The sequence below is a fragment of the Pelophylax lessonae genome (assembly GCF_965119305.1).
Source record: "Pelophylax lessonae genome assembly, chromosome: 9".
Classification (NCBI taxonomy): Eukaryota; Metazoa; Chordata; class Amphibia; order Anura; family Ranidae; genus Pelophylax; species Pelophylax lessonae.
Genome location: NC_138776.1, coordinates 109813575 through 109833074, shown reverse-complemented (window position 1 = coordinate 109833074; position 19500 = coordinate 109813575). Strand labels below are relative to the sequence as shown.

The 19500-nt window shown below is 45.1% G+C and overlaps 1 protein-coding gene across 1 annotated transcript in view; it reads right to left on the bottom strand.

Annotated features, from left to right (window-relative positions):
- Positions 1–19500, bottom strand: part of RTKN2 (rhotekin 2) — a gene marked incomplete at its 5' end in the record, with an annotated part of 154299 nt that overhangs the window by 25879 nt on the left and 108920 nt on the right. Inside the window, 2 exons of the mRNA XM_082268252.1 lie at positions 1824–1989; positions 11690–11821. Of these exons, the coding sequence (XP_082124378.1) occupies positions 1824–1989; positions 11690–11821 (298 nt within the window). The remainder of the gene's footprint in view (positions 1–1823; positions 1990–11689; positions 11822–19500) is intronic.

Below are 19500 nucleotides of genomic sequence, written 5' to 3'. Positions count from 1 at the left end.
CGCCCTCTGGTTTTATAGTCCATGACATCATAGCTGCATACAGAAACTATCTGCTATGCTTGGGCACTGTGAGGAGTGTGTGTAATGTAGTGTGTGCAATGATGGACCCTGTTTGTTGCTGTTCTTTCAGACAATTCCCAGCATGCACTGAGAATTCGAGGACATAATGAACACTTATGTGGGAAGAATTGTTGGCATGTTGGTTTGTGGCAAAGAAAAAGTTTGCCATTCATGGGTCTCTGATTTAGCCCACATTGCTGCATACAAATTCTGCTGTACCTTACCTTGGTAATCATTAGCATATCCTGCCAATTGTGTACATGCAGGCATGGCAGACCAGGAGACTCCTGGCCTGTCAATCAATCGACAAATAGTAAGGGGGCAAGTCAGACCTGGAGTTGGAGACCTACCCGCTCAGCTCACTATAGTGAAAGGCGACTTACCCACTCAGCTTACTACAATGAGTGGCAACATAATTACACTGCTGCCCACTTTTACTGGGAACTGCAGAGGGGATTGTATTATACTGAGTGGCCAGGGGATAGTCAGTGACCACCAATCTTACTTAACCACTTAAGCCCCGGAAGATTTTACCCCCATTCCGACCAGGGGGTATTTTACGATTCGGCACTGCCTGACTTTAACGGACAATTGCGCGGTCGTGCGACGCTGTACCTAAACGAATTTGACGTCCATTTTTTCCCACAAACAGAGCTTTCTTTTGGTGGTATTTATTCACCTGTGCGATTTTTTGATCACGCGCTATAAACAAAAAAAGAGCGCAAATTTTGCAAAAATAACAATATTTTTCACATTTTTTTTATATGAAATTCCCCCCAAAAAAAAAAGTAAAAATCAAAATTTTTAAAAATTTTCGGTCAATTTGTTTTATGCTACATATGTTTGGTAAAAAAAAAAAAAAAAAAAAAAAAAAAAAAAAAAAAAAAAAAAAATCGCAAAAAGCGTATTTTGATTGGTTTGCGCAAAAGTTATCGCGTTTACTAACAAAAGGGAAAGATTTTTGTAATTTTTGTTGTTTTTTTTTTTTTTTAACGCGTAATGGCGGCGATCTGCAATTTTTTTTGCGGTACTGCGACATTGCGGCGGTCAGATCGGACCCTTGACTGACATTTTTGACACTTTTGGGTTTACCAGTGACATTTCTACAGTAATCAGTGCTATATATATGCACTGTTACTGTAAAATTACACTGGCAGTGAAGGGGTTAACTTTATTTGAGAGGGAGGGGCTGTTTGTGTCCCTAGGGGCGTGCTTTCTACTGCGATTGGCTGTGGCTTGAGGTGTAGGGACACTGATCAACGGTCCTACATAGTAGAACCGTATGATCAGGGTTTCTACACAGGAAGAACTGACAGGCAGCTTGTTTACATCAGCTGCCTGCCTTTCTCCCTCTCCCCCGACGATCGCCGAGTGACCGGCGGACATCGGGTCCGCCGGTCACACGCGCAGGGGGGTTCGTGACCGCGCGTGAGCGGGAGCGCGCCTCCGGGGGCGCGCGCTCGCTCCCCAGACCCTCCCAGGCTAGTGACGTATATATACGTCACTTTGCCTGTGAGGGGCTGACCGCCGCAGTATATTTACTTGCGGCGGTCGGCAAGTGGTTAAAGGCAGCACAGACAGTACCTAATCAGATATGCTGAGAAACAAGGTCTATTTAATGTTTTACACAAGATTCACACTTATTTTTTTAGTCGGATTCAATTTGACAAATGTTGGCATTATGGGTGAAACATTTATATTTAGGCACCTAAGTGTTATATCAGGAACATGAAAAACTGACAAAGATCAGCAGATTCACTTACTGAGGTTGTAAAAATGCTGCCAGAAAGCTTCCATCCATTTCTGAAGGTCTTCTCGGCTATCAGCTGAAAATATTTTAGTTATGGCTTCGCAAGATACAATGTTGATTATAGAAAAACTGTTTGTCCTTTTCCTGGAATCCTTCTCTATAGCTCGGATTCTGGTTTCCTGCAATGCATGCATTTTGTTTAAATAAAATATTTCAGGTATATAAACACTTACACTAATGTTAACCCCTTCGCTTTTTAAGGGTAAAAACTCTAAATGCCTAAACCCAATTTTGCAATTTTGGCATGTGTTAGTAAAACCATACATATCACCACAACTAATATGTGCATCCACATGGATTATACCTTGTTTTTTTTTTTTCAGGACAAACTGGGCTTTCATTTGGTGGTAAATGGTAATTGATATCTTCTGATTTTTTTTTTTTTTTTTTTTATCAAATGGAAACCTGGCCCAATATCGTAAAAAAGCTTTTTATTTTTATTTTTTATTTTTTTATGTAACTGTATATTTCTTGCTACTACCATAACGACCACCAAAAAACAACCCAAAATAAAGTCTCTTGCTCTTGACGATCACAGCGATACCACATATGTGTACGTTAGTTGCTGTTTGTACCCTTTAACCACTTGCCGACCGCCGCACGACTATTTACTGCAGCGGTCAGCCCCTCACAGGCAAAGTGACGTAAGACTACGTCGCTCGCCGCCATAGGCATGCTCCTGCCCCCTCTCACTCCTTAACATGTCCGCGCGTGTGACCGGCGGACCCAATGTCCGCCGGCCACTCGCGATCTCCCGGTGGAGGGGGAGAAAGGCAGGCGGCTGATGTAAACAAGGCCGCCTGTCATTCTCCCTGATCTAACTGCAGAGATCATACGATCCTGCTATTTAGGATTGTATGTCTCTGTGGTTACATCACAAGCCATACCCCTTTACAGTAAGAAGCATGCCCCTAGGGACACACTTAACCCCTTGATCACCAATAAAGTTAACCCGACAAGGGAAAGATTTCTGTCACCATAAATGACAGAAATCTTTCCCTTAGTTAGTAAACGCAATAACTTTTGCGCAAACCAATAAAAATAAGCTTATTGTGATTTTTTTTAACATACATATGTAGCGTAAAAATAAATTGGCCTGAAATGTTAAAAAAATTTTGATTTTTACATTTTTTTGGGGGGAGAATTCCATATAAAAAAAATGTGAAAAATATTGTTATTTTTTCAAAATTTACGCTCTTTTTGTGTTTATAGCGCAAAAAGTAAAAATCGGACAGGTGATCAAATACCGCCAAAAGAAAGCTCTGTTTGTGGGGAAAAAAAATGGATTTTTGTAAGATCTTACCGTAAAATCCTTTTCTCTTAGCTCATTGACAGACATAGTCCTCTTTGATTAATATCAAATTGGGTTATACTGCCCTCTACAGGAGTAGGACACTAGGCAGAAGAAAACGTTCTGGCCCCACCTTAGGGGCAGTGCCAGAGGGTATATCCTCTTCCTCTCTGCTACAGGAAATCAGTTATGTCACAAAGCATTGTCAGAGAATTTAACCCAACCCAGCTCAAAAGTAGAGGGGCGGGTACTACGTCTGTCAATGAGCCAAGAGAAAAGGATTTTACGGTAAGATCTTACAAAAATCCATTTTTCTCTGTCGCTCATTGACAGACGTAGTCCTCTTTGATTAATATCAAATTGGGACGTCCCAAAGCAGTGCCACAAATGAGGGGTGGGAACAGAAATCAAAATCCAGAAGGCCCAACCGGAGCCAACCAGAAGCATCAAGGGACCCATCGAGCAAAAAGATGAGACCTACCCAACAAACCCTCGAGGTAGACCAACAGTCTCCTCAAACAGCAGCCTGCAGGAACCTTGCGGCCAAAAGAGGCATCTGATGATGCCATCACGTCAACCTTATACAACTTTGTAAAGGTATGAACCGACGACCAAGTAGTCGCCTTAAACCCTGAACCACTGACGCCTGATGGCGGAAGGCCCAGGAAGCACTAAGCGCCCAAGTAGAGTGCGCATTAACAGGGAACGGGGGATCCCGACCCTTAGATAGAATAAGCCTATACCACCGTCTGTCTGATCCATCTAGAGATGGTCGCGGCAGAAACAGGCAACCCCTTCTTAGGGCCATCTGTGATCACAAACAGTGAATCCGTCTTACGAAATGAATCCGTAGTATTCAAATATACCCTGATCACCCGAACTACATCCAAGGAATGCAACGCAAATTCTCGAGGATGACTGGGCTTAGGACACAGGGAAGACAATACAATGTCCTTATTCAAATGAAACTCTGAAACCACCTTAGGAAGGAAGGATGGATTCGGACGAAGAACAACCTTATCCCTATGAACCACCAGATATGGGGAACGACAAGATAATGCAGCCAGTTCTGAAACCCTGCGTGCAGAAGTGATAGCCCCCAAGAAGGCCACCTTCTGGGATAAAGTAAGCAAGGGAATCTCCCTGATATTTTCAAAGGGAGGTTTCTGAAGAACCGACAGCACCAAATTAAGATCCCAGGACGGTAAGGGTGCTCGCACTGGTGGAGCCAGATGTCGCACCCCCTGGATGAAATTCCGCACCAAGGAATGAATAGCCAAAAGCTTCTGAAGAAGATTGCTAATGCTGAAACCTGACCCTTGATAGCACTCAAGGCCAGCTTCTGCTCAACCCCCTGTTGCAGAAAAGCCAAGATTCGGTTCACCGAATAAGAACGTGGTGGAAACCCAAGAGATTCACACCACGCGATATAAGACTTCCATGTGCGATGATAGATCTTTCTGGAAGTCGCTTTCCTCGCTTTAGAGTAGGAATAACTGAAGTTGACAACCCCTTGTCCTTCAGCACCTGGGTCTCAATAGCCAGGCCGTTAAAGCCAGCGATCGTAGAGCAGGATGGAAGATCGGTCCCTGCGACAGCAGATCCTCCCTGAGAGGAAGTCGCCAAGGTATGTCTGCGACCAGCCTGACCAGGTCGGCGTACCAGGCCCGACTAGGCCAGTCCAGAGCTACCAGGATAACTGGGATTCCCTCCACCTCTATCCTGCGAAGAAGCTTCGGCAGCAACTTGAGAGGAGGGAAGGCATACAGTAGCTGATACTGCCCCCACGGGGCGATCAGAGCGTCTGCGGCGTCTGCTAGAGGATTGCGGGAGCGAGTCACAAGACCTCCGCACTTTCCTGTTGAGCCGAGATGCCAACAGATCCACATTCGGGGTGCCCCAACGAAGGCACAGTTGGTGGAATACCTCTGGATGAAGAGACCATTCCCCTTGATCCAGAATCTGATGGCTGAGATAATCTGCCTGCCAATTTTCCACCCCTGGAATGAACACCGCGGAGAGAGCGGGAACAAATCGTTCCGCCCAACGAAGAATGCTGGTCACTTCTATGGCCGCCAGGACACTCTTGGTGCCCCCTTGATGATTGACATAAGCCACTGCTGTGGCATTGTCCGACTGTATCCGAACCGGGCTGCCCTGGAGCTGCTAGGTCCAGTGACTCAAACAAAGTTTGATCGCTCTCAGTTCTAATACATTTATCGATAACCTGGACTCTTCCAGGGACCAAAGCCCCTGCGCAAATAATTTGCCAAGAATTCCTCCCCACCCAGATAGACTGGCATCCCGTGGTGACAATCGTCCAGTATATTGGAAGAAATGACTTCCCCTGGCTGAGCATCGGAGACCGAAGCCACCAGACCAGAGACTCCCTGGTCCGCTCGCTCAGTCGGATCCGATTGTCTAGGGAATCTGGATTCCGATTCCATTTGAGAAGAATCTCTTTTTGAAGGATTCGGGTATGGGACTGGGCAAATGGTACTGCTTCGAAGGAAGCCACCATCAAACCCAGGACCCTCATGCAAGTCCGAAGAGAAGGCCAGTTGTCGGATAGTAACAACTGACGATTGAATCTTCCGGAGTTTCCCCGCCGGAAGAAATACTTTAGCCCTGGATGGGTCTAAAATTAGACCCAGATATTCCAGCCTCCTGGTGGGAACCAGAGATGACTTCTGCAGGTTCACCAGCCACCCGAACTCTTGCCAAGAGATCATGGTGATCTCCAAGTTTAGCAACAGAGTCTGCGGAGACTCCGCACGGAGCAGAAGATAGTCTAGGTAACCTAGATTTGCTATGCCTCGTTGTCGCAACAGCGCCAAAACTGGGGCCAACACCTTTGTGAAGACCGGGGGAGCCTAGGCGAGACCAAAGGGTAACGCCACAAACTGATAATGGTTCTCCTCTACGGAAAAACGCAGGAAACGCTGATGTCCTGCGTAAATGGGAATGTGAAGATAGACATCCTTGATGTCTATGGACGCTAGAAAATTCCCCTGATGCAGGGAGGCCGCTACTGTGCGAATGGACTCCATTTTGAATTTTTGTATCTTGACAAAAAGATTGAGTGCTCTTAAGTCCAGAATTGGACGCACCTTGCCCTCTTTTCTGGGTATTGTGAAAAGGTTCGAATAAAACCCTTGAAAACGCTCTGTCCAAGGAACGTGGACCACCACTCCTTTTTGCATTAAATCCGTGACCGCCCCCCGCAAAGCCTCTAGGCGATCCGGGGATAGTCGGATATTGGAAGGGAAGAATCGCACCGGTGGGAGTGATTGAAACTCGATCTTGTAACCTGACCGTATGACTTCGCGAACCCACTTGTCCGGGATTCTGGAAAGCCATGGATCCGGAAACCGGCAAAGACGTCCCCCCACCCCAGGTATGGGTGGGGGCGCACCTTCAGGCTTTAGTAGTCTTATCTTCAGGTCTGGCAGAGCCGGACTTTTGTTTGCCCGACCAGCGCCCCTTGAAACCTCCTGAAGGAGTTTTGGAGGGCTTTGCTTTATCGCCCGCGGAGCGAAAAAAATTTCTTATGAGCGGAAAAGGAAGGCCCCCGTCTCTGACGAGGTCCTTTACCCTTAGTACTTTGTGGCAAAAAAGTGCTCTTGCCTCCAGTGAGATCCTTGATAATCTTATCTAAGTTGGCCCCAAATAGGCGCTCCCCCTGAAAGGGGAGATTAGCCAAAGCTTTTTTGGAACCTTGGTCCGCCGACCAACACTTTAGCCACAGTGTACTCCTGAGGACCACTGCTGAAATTAAAGCCCGCCCCAATAATGGAGTGGCGTCTAGAGCAGCGTCACAGACAAACTGTAGCCCTTGTATCATCTGCTCCAGCAGATCTGATACCGCCTGGGGGATGCTTCTCCCCTCTCCCCTCCCGGCGTAACCACTTGGTCCATTCTGTCAATGTTTGTGAAACCAAACCAATTGCAATCACTGGTCTAAAGCTGACCCAATCAGGGAAAAGATGGTGCGAGACATCGCTTCCACCTTACGATCCACTGGATCCTTAAAGGACGGGGCGTCCTCCAATGGGATAACCGTAGCTTTGTTCAATCTGGAAATTGGTGAATCCACCACAGGTGGTACTGTCCATTTCTTGAGGAGGGATTCCTCGAACTAATAACGCTTAATAATGCGTTTGGAAATAGCAGGGGTTCGTTTAGGATGACCCCATTCTTCCTTAATTACATTACCAAAACATTTGGGCAAGGGAAATACTTCGCCATTTTGGTCCGTTTATTAGTACCAAAAGGGATCTCAGTCTCAGCTACTTCCGACTGTGTAACCTGAAGTCTTAAGGTTTCCCGGACCGATACAATTAGTGCGTTCACCAACGCTTCCTCTTGGGCTATGGTGGATGCCGAAACATCCTCCTCACTGTCTGAGGAGACAGTACCCGAGACACCAGCCCCAGATGAGGGACCTGCACCTGCAGTGACAGGCTCAGATTCTGAATCTGAAGTTTCAGATGAAATAGGGGTGGGCCGGGGTCGCTTCCTTGCACCCTGTCCCTGACAGGCCACTTCCACCCGGGATACAAAAGACTCTAAAACCGCTGATAATGCATCAATAGTAAGTGGGGAACTGGAGGGTCCTGCAGCCACCTCGAGGGGATCAGGTGGAGATACATGTGTGGCAGGGTCCATGTTAATCCAGGACACTTTGCCAGTAAAAAATTTTGAAAAATAAAACTTTTTCTTTTTTTTTTTTTTTTCTGTAATCCCCCAGCGCAATAGCGCCCCTCAGCGTACCTGCTTTGGACCCCCACAGAGAGAGAGAGACCCCAAGGGCTCACCACCTGATGCAGAGAATTTTCTACCAAACTGCTGTCAGCATTGTCCTATGCAGACTAGGAAGTCCTGTGATAGCTTTCCTGGGTAAAGGAAGTGGCCCCGCCCCCTTTTACACACCTTCCGGCGCTCCCAGCTACTCCTCGAGGTAGCTGGGTACATCAAACATGGCCGCCCCCATGCAGGAGACACCAGGCTACGGCAAAATGGCGGCCTGCGTGACCTGCGGGGCGGCCTCTGTAGACAATGCAGTCTGTGGCGTGCGGTCTACAGCAAGATGGCGGCGGACTGCCGATCTTTGTGTGGCTCCTCCGGAGGATTAGCGGCGGCCTGCGGACGGCTTATGAAAGGCTGGCGGCGGCCTGTGAGTGCGGCCTGCGGAAGGATGGCGATAGCCTCTGCATCCCTCTGTATAAGGTAGGTGCTTGCCCCTTACCTAAATGCCAGTATTCTATGTTTCAAATAGTCAGCCAAACCAAGGCTGCTGGAACGTCAGCTCCCAAACCAAGGCTGCTGGAACGTCAGCTCCCAAACCAAGGCTGCTGGAACGTCAGCTCCCAAACCAAGGCTGCTGGAACGTCAGCTCCCAAACCAAGGCTGCTGGAACGTCAGCTCCCAAACCAAGGCTGCTGGAACGTCAGCTCCCAAACCAAGGCTGCTGGAACGTCAGCTCCCAAACCAAGCCTGCTGGAACGTCAGCTCCCAAACCAAGCCTGCTGGAACGTCAGCTCCCAAACCAAGCCTGCTGGAACGTCAGCTCCCAAACCAAGCCTGCTGGAACGTCAGCTCCCAAACCAAGCCTGCTGGAACGTCAGCTCCCAAACCAAGCCTGCTGGAACGTCAGCTCCCAAACCAAGCCTGCTGGAACGTCAGCTCCCAAACCAAGCCTGCTGGAACGTCAGCTCCCAAACCAAGCCTGCTGGAACGTCAGCTCCCAAACCAAGCCTGCTGGAACGTCAGCTCCCAAACCAAGCCTGCTGGAACGTCAGCTCCCAAACCAAGCCTGCTGGAACGTCAGCTCCCAAACCAAGCCTGCTGGAACGTCAGCTCCCAAACCAAGCCTGCTGGAACGTCAGCTCCCAAACCAAGCCTGCTGGAGTGTCAGCTCCCAAACCAAGCCTGCTGGAGTGTCAGCTCCCAAACCAAGCCTGCTGGAGTGTCAGCTCCCAAACCAAGCCTGCTGGAGTGTCAGCTCCCAAACCAAGCCTGCTGGAGTGTCCGCTCCCAAACCAAGGCTGCTGCAACGTCAGCTCCCAAACCAAGTCACACTATCACAGGGAGATTTGTGAACATGTCATAGGATAGAGGGAGAACCTGAATATCAAAAAAAGGTCCGACCATCCACAGAGGGGCCCGTATCCCAAAAACCCGACAGGGGGAAGGGGGAACATCTACTCACCATACCGGAACTGACGGCACCCCCTCTTAACAGAACCCCTCTCCACCGAGGTGGGGGGCTGTCGACCAATATGGACGCCGTGACTCTGCTGGTCATTAGCGTCCAGGCGAGACGTTTAACTCGCAGGGTCAGTCCCCGTCCAGTGGGACTATGTCGCGGCCGAACCAGCGCGGAGCTATGGCCTGCACACGCTCGTAGGCTGAACCGGGGTGACCACTGGACCTCAACATCCAGCCCGTCGCCCGACTCTAGCATACTTGCTTGAATGTGTCGCGGCCGACCCAGCGGGGAGCTATGGCCTGCACGCGCTCGTAGGCCGGCTGGGGTGACCACTGGATCTCAACATCCAGCCCGTCGCCCAGATCCGGCGTGATTTGCTTGAAGATCTCACAGGAAAACTGGAGAAAAAAGCTACCTAAAAAAGAAAAAATTTTCTAAAAGAAATCTTGCCAGGACCAAAGATCCCAGCAAGTAACTTAGGTCCTTACTCCTGACTAGACAGAAAAAAACAGATTTCCTGTAGCAGAGAGGAAGAGGATATACCCTGTGGGACTGCCCCTAAGGTGGGGCCAGAACGTTTTCTTCTGCCTAGTGTCCTACTCCTGTAGAGGGCAGTATAACCCAATTTGATATTAATCAAAGAGGACTACGTCTGTCAATGAGCGACAGAGAAATTTAGTTTAGGTACAGCATCGCACGACCGCGCAATTGTCCGTTATCACGCAGTTCCAAATCGCAAAATAGGGCCTGGTCAGGAAGGGGGTAAAATCTTCCGGGACTTAAGTGGTTAATACAACCCAGAAATATTAGTGCACATTTGGCTCTTTTTCAATCCTACCTAAAAACACCCCGACAGGGACACCAATTAAAAAAATAATCATGTCCAAAAAATACTGACCCTGACCTTGATCCAAACACTAACTTTGGCACTGAGCTAAATCGAACCTTTATCTAGGTAATTTTTTTAGATTTCATTTTTTCCCCCACATCTCAGCAAGGACAGAAGGATGCATTGTATCTCTCTCGTCCATTCACAGAGACAGAAAACACAGGGGCGGGCTTCACAGTGACTGATCACTGTGATAGCCAATCAGAGGCTATTACAGCGATCAGGTGACCCAGAATTGTACGTTCTGAGTCATGTCATTAGAACAGGGCCAGGGACTTTTTGTGAAACCCCAGTCTCTGTGCTGGGGGTGCGCTCCAAACAGAAAGATATAAACAAATATGCGGCCTCACGGGAAAAAAACCCAGTCCAGTGGGGTCGTACGTTTGCGTATGGTCGATGTGGAGGGGTTAAAAACTTCCAGAAAACACACACATCATTTGGACAGAACATTCTGGAGTCTACCTAATGCTTTCAACCAAAATCAACACTTTAATTTTTTTTTTTATTTATATAAAAATTGTATGTAAATCTTGGGTGAAAACATTTATAAATTAAACCCCCTAAATGGTCCGTCCATATTATACCTGGGTTTGTTATAATGCATTTGATTTTATCCTCTGAACACTAGAACTTCTGGTGGGAGAAATGTTGCTTTTAAAAAATAAAAACATTGTGCCTAAAGCAATGTATTGCAAATTTTTAGGATGTATCAAGAGCGTACCAGTACTAATGGATGCCTTTGGCAATAATATTAAATTTGTTCTGGCCAACCGAATATGTTAACACTCAAAACGTGCCTAATTGCATCTAGCATTTAAGCACATTCAGTGTTTTTTTCTGCTCTTCGGCTCCGCTTCTAAATGTTGATTTGCCCACGTGCAAAAAACCACCATAATTTTAAGCCCATTGCATATATAGTCACAAATATATTTTGAGGAGAGACATATGGTTGCCCATTTTACATATAAAATATCAATATTGACCAAGTAATATTGAGATGTGATTGTATCCCTTTAAAAAGAGGGGTGCCCATTAGACATTCAAATATTTACCAGCAATAAATGTCCTCTTCTAAGCCTTCTAACCTAATGCAAACATAGCATAGGAGTCGTGAGCAGGGATTGCAGAGTAAGCTGAGCTGTTGCGACAAAGACTACAACCAGCAAGCCTCTGCTTTGAACCTCGAGGATGAAGTGATCCACAATGTAAGTAATTATAGTGGTTAGGGAAAGCTTGTTGTAAAGCTTATCAACAAATTGTTAAGGATGTCTAAATAATTGAAAATCTATAGCCTGTCCACGACTATGCAGGTGCCTAGATGTGCCAGCATGTAACTTTACACAGTTTCCAGTAGCCGAGGGAACTCAACTACACAAATTTGGACTTCAAATAAGGAAAAAAAAATTGAGAGGAAATCAAATAGCATACCTTGTTAATAGGAATAGTCATTGTTGGTTCAATTTTTGCCTCAATCTCTTCTGGAGTGTAGTAGCAGAGAAGATTAGCACCTTTCAGCACACAGTATAGCTTGATGCAGCTGCGAACACCACCAACCATTTCCTGGAACAATCACAAAATCAAAATTGAAACAGCATAGCCTATGCAAAATGCAGTCAATATGAAAAAGATCATTGCACTTAAACTCTAAAATTACTTTCTTGAAGTTTGAGGGACACAAGAATTTAAGAATTCTTAAACAGTCAGATTATACTGTTGCCTACAGGAGGTTGGGACACTGGAATAAAACCATTAGGTCAGCCCCTATATAACCCCGCCTTTAACCTTCATGCCTCAGTTTGTGAGCAAGCAGTACAGAGCCATGTCACAGAAGAGGTGGAAAACCACACTACCTGAACAGGAAAAAAACTAGAGAAACATAACATGATCATCAAGAAATATTCACTGGCCAAAGTCAGTGAAAAAAAAAAAAAAAATATTCCTAAGGGGAAATTCAGACATAGCATGTGTAATAGCTGCAGGAATGGCTTGTGACGGACGTGCCAGCAGACTGACAGACAGAGCGATCGTTGCTGGATTTGGTCAACTGTGCAGTTAACCCTTTAAACTTCAAGCTGCCACCAGATAGAATTTGCCCATCGACACGTACCACCATATAGTAGCGCTCTGCAAAGAGACTGGGTTTCTTTAAGTTCTGCATTAGTGCATTTGGCCCCTTTCATATGGGCTGAATCCAGTTTTCTCAGCAGGTGATCTGTTCGTTGAGCCACTGCTGAGCTGAGTGGAGCAGGCAGATGACAGGTCCATGCTCACTGCGCTTATGCAGAGCAGACACAGACACAGCCCACTCTGTTCTACGGGTAGTCGGATGTACACAAACCAGCTGTCCGTTTATACCCAACTGCCCTCTGATCCAGCCAGACAGAGGGAGAACAGGTCCCCTTCTGTTTGTTTTTGCTGGATCGACGGTAGGCAGATGTAAACAGACACAAGTCCATTGATATCCGCCACTCTATATAGGAGAACGGAGGGTCCAATTTAGTGATCGACCAATATATTTTTACTGCCGATACTGATTTTTTGGTCATCAGATATCGGTATCGGCCGATATTTTCGGACATTACATCTTTTTTTTTTTTTTTTAATGTGGTACCGTGGTGGAAGGATCTGGGGGGGTCTAAAAGACCCCAAACTCCTCCTCTGCATTTAAAAGCATTCAAAATGCCAAGTTTGGCAGTTTTGAATGCTCTAAGTTTTTGAATTCGGCGCCGCCAGTACCCGGAAGTGATGTCAGACAGCGGCGGTGAATTTAGGATGCCCGGGTCTCCCTGTGGGGCAGGAGACCCAGGCGAGCCGCGGAAGGCGGCAAGAGGGAGGGGGGGCGTCCCCTCCTGCTCCTTGGAATGACAGCCGAGCGGCTTCTGAGCCGCATCGGTTGTCATTACAAGACAGCCGACCATTTGGCTATGGACACTGGTACCAGGGTGATGTCTCTAGCTGCAGGCATCTCCCCGGTATATGCACTTTCCCGAAATATCAGCAATATAGGTAAATCAAAAGGCCGATTACGATATATCTGGGAAAGTGCATATCGGCCCTCGATATATTGGCTTTGCCGATAATCTGTCGATCTCTAGTCCAATCGGGTCCGCCTAAAAGATGGACAGGCGGAACTGATCAGACCATTCGTGTGAAAGGGGCCTTAGCGACAATGGATAATGATTTTGAAATATTATTGTTTTATTGAAATAATGTTCCATTGTTGGCACCCGACGATGTCATTTCCTATGAGGAAATTAGTTGGGCAGCAAGATCCGGTTTGACGTCACATTTCCGGCATCTGGGATATGTGGTGGCCATATTTAATGTGGGAAAGCAAAAGGTTTTTTAAGGCAAACACTGCTCCTTACTATGTAAGCACATTTTTTCTTAAAGCCGAGCTCCAGGTTCCCTCAGAAAAAAAATAAAAGTCAGCAGCTACAAATACTGTAAGCTGCTGGCTTTGAATATTAGGACACTTACCGATCCATGAATCCTGTCTTCACCCAAGCCAATTTTTCAAATCGGCTCTCAGGAGCTGCTGCCGCCATCTCAGCTAATGGAAACTGGCAATGAAGCCTTTAGGCTTCACAGCCGGTTCCCTACTGCGCATGCGTGAAGCACACTGAGCTTTGTGAATGGTCCAGTGGTGGAGGAAGGAGGAGAGGGGCAGAACCTCTGTCTGAGTTTGCCGCGTTGAAGTCAGCCGGAAGTGGGAGCGGGTACCTGTCAACAACCAGGTACCTACTCCCCCCCCACCCCCCGAAAGGTGCCAAATATGGCAGCAGAGGGGGGGGGGGGGGAGAGGCTAACAAGCGGCACTTTCCCCTTTTGGGTGGAGCTCTGCTTTAATAAGGAAAAAAAAACACTTTACTTTTTACTATGTGGGATCCCTTTCCTTCTTTCCTACTATTAGATTAGGAAAACTGCTCCATATCCAAGTCGGAACAACTACTTAGACCGGGAGAACAGTGGGGAGGAACTATGGCGCATATAGAAAATAGAATACCCAATATATAAAAACACATGCTGGTTTTGACTCTAAAGCCCCGTACACACGTACCGATTGTCGGCCGTAAATATTCGGCTGACGACCGATCGGCCGATTGTAGGCTTGTTAGTATGATGCTTTCGACAGCGCATTATCGGCCGAACAGAATCTGTCGTGCAAGCATTAAAATTTTTGTTGGCCAACACCAGAACGGCCGATTGTTCGCCAGTCAGTACAGATTTCGGCCGACAGACAGCAGATTAGCAAGACTGGGCATGCTCAGAAAAGAAAAAAAAGACAAGGAAAGTTAACCATCACATAACATCACTTCTGCAATCGGCTGTTGTTGGCCGACAAAATTCGTGTGCAGTCTTTTGCAGTTTTCAACAGACAGGACAGCCCTGGACAAAAGACGGCCGATCGTTCGGCCGACGATCGGTACGTGTGTACGGGGCTTCAATCACACAAAATGCGAGTCAAAATCCTCTGGTGAGTTTGGTCTGCAATCTATGTAAACCGATCCTTCAGGAGAGAAAACACTGTGGAGCAATTCCTGCTTTATTTTCGTTTTGAAGCACTTTGTCTGAGCTGCAGGTCTTTTAAAAAAAGATACAGATTTACATAATGCATTAGTTTATAGCAAATGACATCATATTTGGACATTTATTAGTGGAATGACTTCTGGTATTATATTCACATTCATGGTTCAGATTAGATGTTTTAGGTAGCGCTGTTATCCATAGGGTAGCTGGTGGTTAATATTGAGAAATTATCACATGCGTCATGGGAGTACCACCCTTGGAGGTATAGTCTATCTAATCCGAGTACCCAGGTCATCAGTGGCCAATGGAATGTCACAGGTTTACGGCAATGCAGTGGCCACTTCCTATAATACAGTTTTATATATTATATTAATATCTTCATATATGTACAGGCTGCATTCTGGTAACTGGTATATTGTTGTCCAGAATTTCTTTTTAAAGTAATCCAAATATGATAGGCATCAGACAGCGATTTTAGCTAGGTGAGGTAATGGGCCTAACCCGCTCTGATTCCTCCTTGGATAGTAGTGTTTGGGCTAAAAGTTATATGATACAGATACATACATGTTTTTATTATGGCTGTACTGTTATCTCAGGAGTTATGAAATGCACTAAATTTTGATTCCACCAGAAAAGATAGATAGCAATGTGTATTTGCTGGCTACTCCAGCTGAGCGATTTACAATAGGGGATTGGTGAAGAGGATATCTGCTTGCTTACCTAAATACTTAAATTTAGACTGAATGATAAGGCTTTTTGAGTGAGACAAACATGTATTGGTGTCCTCTCAATGGACTTCTAAGATTGTTCTGGGAAGCAGCTAAACATCTGTTATTTGGATGAAATGAAGTCCTAAGGTAGCCATGTCCTGCCTCTTATTTAAAAAAAAGTCACAGGTGACCTGGGCCTGAACAACATGGCTGTCTGACCCTCTCATGCAGTCTTTTTGGGGTGCCCAATCCACATCATCACAGGGCTTACTGTAAGTCTAGCATAACTAACCTTAAATTCTGGGAAAGAAAGTTGGGCAGATATAGCATGTTCAAAGAAAGATCAGCCAATCAACAGCAGGAGGCTTAAACTGAACATTTTCAACCTTTGATTTCAGGGAAGCAGAGGTCCATAACGAAGGGTGTTACCGGATTTTACAACCAATCTCATAAGAGACAATCATGGATGAGAGAACCCTCAAAGCATAAAAATGAAAATTGATAGAAGGTACGTAAAACCCTTAGGCTTGGAGAAAAAAAAAAATCTAAATGATGCTAACTTTGAAACTGGGTATTTTTTTTTTTTATAAAAAGGCACTCGAGATGGCAAACTCCTGTACAAGACTAGAAGCTATACCTGGTTTGTTAGCACTGGGGATTGGTGTTTAAGAAGAGGAATGTCGTAAAAAGAAAACCTTGGATACATGTAAAAAGTTACTTGTAGACCCACTAATCGAATGAAGGCGTCCACAAACATTGGCAAGTGTGTGGCACAGAAAGGAGAGCAGGGAGCTCCGATAAGGAGGTGGAGCATGGATTGGAAGAGGTATTGAAAGATCTCAAAGAAACTATTATATGGACTTACAATAATCACAGTGTGTTGGAAGAGGGTGAGGTGCACCATAGTGCTGATTTCATACAGTAAATACTGTAACTTTTAGGGCTGAGAACTTGATAGGAATAATTATATATTTTGTAAACTATATAAAAGGTATTGGGTTTAATTGCTTAATAAGAAAGAGGAGGTGCAATGTAGTGCAAGACCTCACACACAGGTTTTGTCACTGGTGTTGAAAATATTATTACTGAGGTTTGGATTATCATCTACAGAGTTTTTTTAAGCACTGTTGAATATTTATGTTCTATGGTCAGGTGAATATTTAGGTTTGATATAGGATCTAAAAGTGTTTTACACTTGAGCGCTTCACTTTCTACTTTTTCTCTTGCATCCCTAAAATCCAGGGGGATATTTCAGTGTTCAGCAGCTCAAGGAGGTTTTATAATATTTTAACTTAAGTGCAGGGAAACTATCATTATTACTTATAAAACTGGGGAGGTGTAATACCTCAAAAATGGAGGCTACAGGGGAAGTCTAAGCATCCAAGTAACAGTAAGGTAAACTACCAAGGGACCCCACAAGATGAACAGTCCCCCGACTTGCCGACGTTACCTATCTTTATGTAGAAGGCTGAGGAGGAGGATTAGAGGATCTCTTGCTTTGAAAACTGCTGCTTGAGTGACAGAGGGCTCTGTCTGTCTAGAAGGTACTACGGCAGTATTAGATGAAGGTTGTGGTTCCTAAACAGATCTCAGATGTCCATATATAGTCAATGATGTCACCCTGGTGACCCCGCCCCTTTGTTTACTGCAGTGGTGGGTACTTATTAGAGAAGTCATTAGGCATGAGGGAAGCGACAGGATCCGACTGTTTAGGTGGGTCTCGAGCTTTTTGTTTTTAAATAAAGGACTTTTCTAACGCTTGGGTGTTATTTCCATGGTACTTTTTTCTGAATGAGTAGGGGTACATAGTACCCCTTGATAAGAACATATATGCATTTTTAATTGGAGCTAGTTCACCAATTTATCACTATAAAATTCACCCACTGGGCTTTGGGAATCTCCCCTTTGAATACAGTCGGATTAATCAATCTCTTTTTATATTAATATTTATATTTTTATTTTGGGAGATCACACCCATTGCACATAGCACTTTCTTTATTTTTGGGATTTTCCACTGGATTTATATATTTATGATTTGGGTGGTTTATCACTCATTCTCTAGCACTTTGCACTTTTATACACACAAATATACCTATACGTCTATATTGTCGTGTTGTTACACACTGTAGAGGAGATTTTTGTTCAATATAACACCAATCGCCTTGTTTTGTAAAGGTTAACTCTATATACCATATTCGATATTAACTAACCACTATCAGACAACCCATTCCATTTATCTGTTTAAATACCCTACATCTGGCAGCGCCAATCACTTCCTCTCTTTTACACATAGTACCCTGTACCCCTTACTCATTTACATAAGGGGCCAGTAGTATCTGGGTGCCCACTTATCCTTAAAGGGGCCTAAGGGGCCTTCCAGACTCCAATAAGCTCCCTGCCCACAGCCCCTACAATCACCAGGCAAGTGGTGCTGGGGAAGAGGCCCTTATCTTCATCACCATGGGGACAAGGTGCTTTAGCTGGGGACTATGGACACTGAACTCCTCCCAGGTTGAGGGCATATGGCCTGGTATGGTATGGTTGGGGGGGGGGCACACATTGTCTCTCCCCCTCCTCTCCTCCTTTCCTTGTCTGCCAGGATGCATGCGTTGATTAAGGTCTGGTATGGAATTTTTTTTTTTGGGGGGGGGGGGGAGCCTCTCACAATTTTAAACACTGCCCAGGCTCTTTTGTTACCAATCCATAGCTGACAGCTGAATGAGAAGGGCAGGGATTAATCACTGGTTGTTAGGATGCCAGTGATTGCCAGCTCCCTAATGAGCATCTCTGAGCCAGAACGGTTACATTTAGCAGTGGTAGGAATATCTTTGCTAAATGTCACTACCTGCTGCAGCTAGGAGGTCCAGTTTGAGGTTAAAAGGTGTAAAAAAAAAATACATTTTTTTCCTTTTTTATATATATATAAAAAAAAAAAAAAACAAAACACATGAATGCATGGAGGCATTAAACACTTTTTTAGTGAAGGACCTGCTCCTAATATACCACATGAATACATGCAGTATTTATCTTAGTGAACTGCCCTCTAAGCCTTTAAATGTTTGTCAGAGAGGACATCCATTTTATCAATTTAACAAGGGTCAGGAAAAAAAATTAACAGTAAAGCAGCTGGCTAAATCCACGAATAATAGACAATGTTTGAACCATAAACAATCCTAGAAACAACTCTTTATGACAGGCTGCGTATTTACAGTGACACAGATTCGTTAGACAATTACTCTGCTCATCTAACAACAGATGACCATGTCATGCCTGATTAGTTACAGTGGACATATGGGAGTGTAAGATGAATTATTTATTATCCTGTTGCTATTTTTACATTTCAAGCAAACCTATTATGCTCTGTGTATATAGCTAAAGAACAATTTGTGTTTTCCTTGTAGCGATGAATCAGGGTTTTCCTTACATGTTCTAAATACCCTAGCAACTGGAAAAGCAGGAGTGAATTGGTTGTTTGAAAAAAGAAAGCCCTGCTTCTCTCTCCCTATCCAATATAGAACTAGCACAAATAATTTCTTTAGGTTTTAGCTCTTTTTAAAAATCTCTTCTGGCTTACCGTCATTAGCCTAGTCTTAACGGTGTTAAAAGCAAGGACGGAAACAAGCTATTACCTTCATTCAATGGCTGTTAGTTTCAGGTTACTATACAATATTGTTTTCTGCATTGAGCAAATCGAAAAATGTCAGTCTAGAGTAATAAATACAATTTTTTCAAAAAACACCCAAAGACAAATAGACATAAATTCAAGATTTAACCACTGAAGCCCCGGAAGATTTTACCCCCTTCCTGACCAGGGGGTATTTTGCGATTCGGCACTGCGTGACTTTAACGGACAATTGCGCGGTCGTGCAACGCTGTACCCAAACGAATTTGATGTCCTTTTTTTTCCCCACAAACAGAGCTTTCTTTTGGTGGTATTTGATCACCTGTGCGATTTTTTGATCATGCGCTATAAACAAAAAAAAGAGCGACAAATAATAT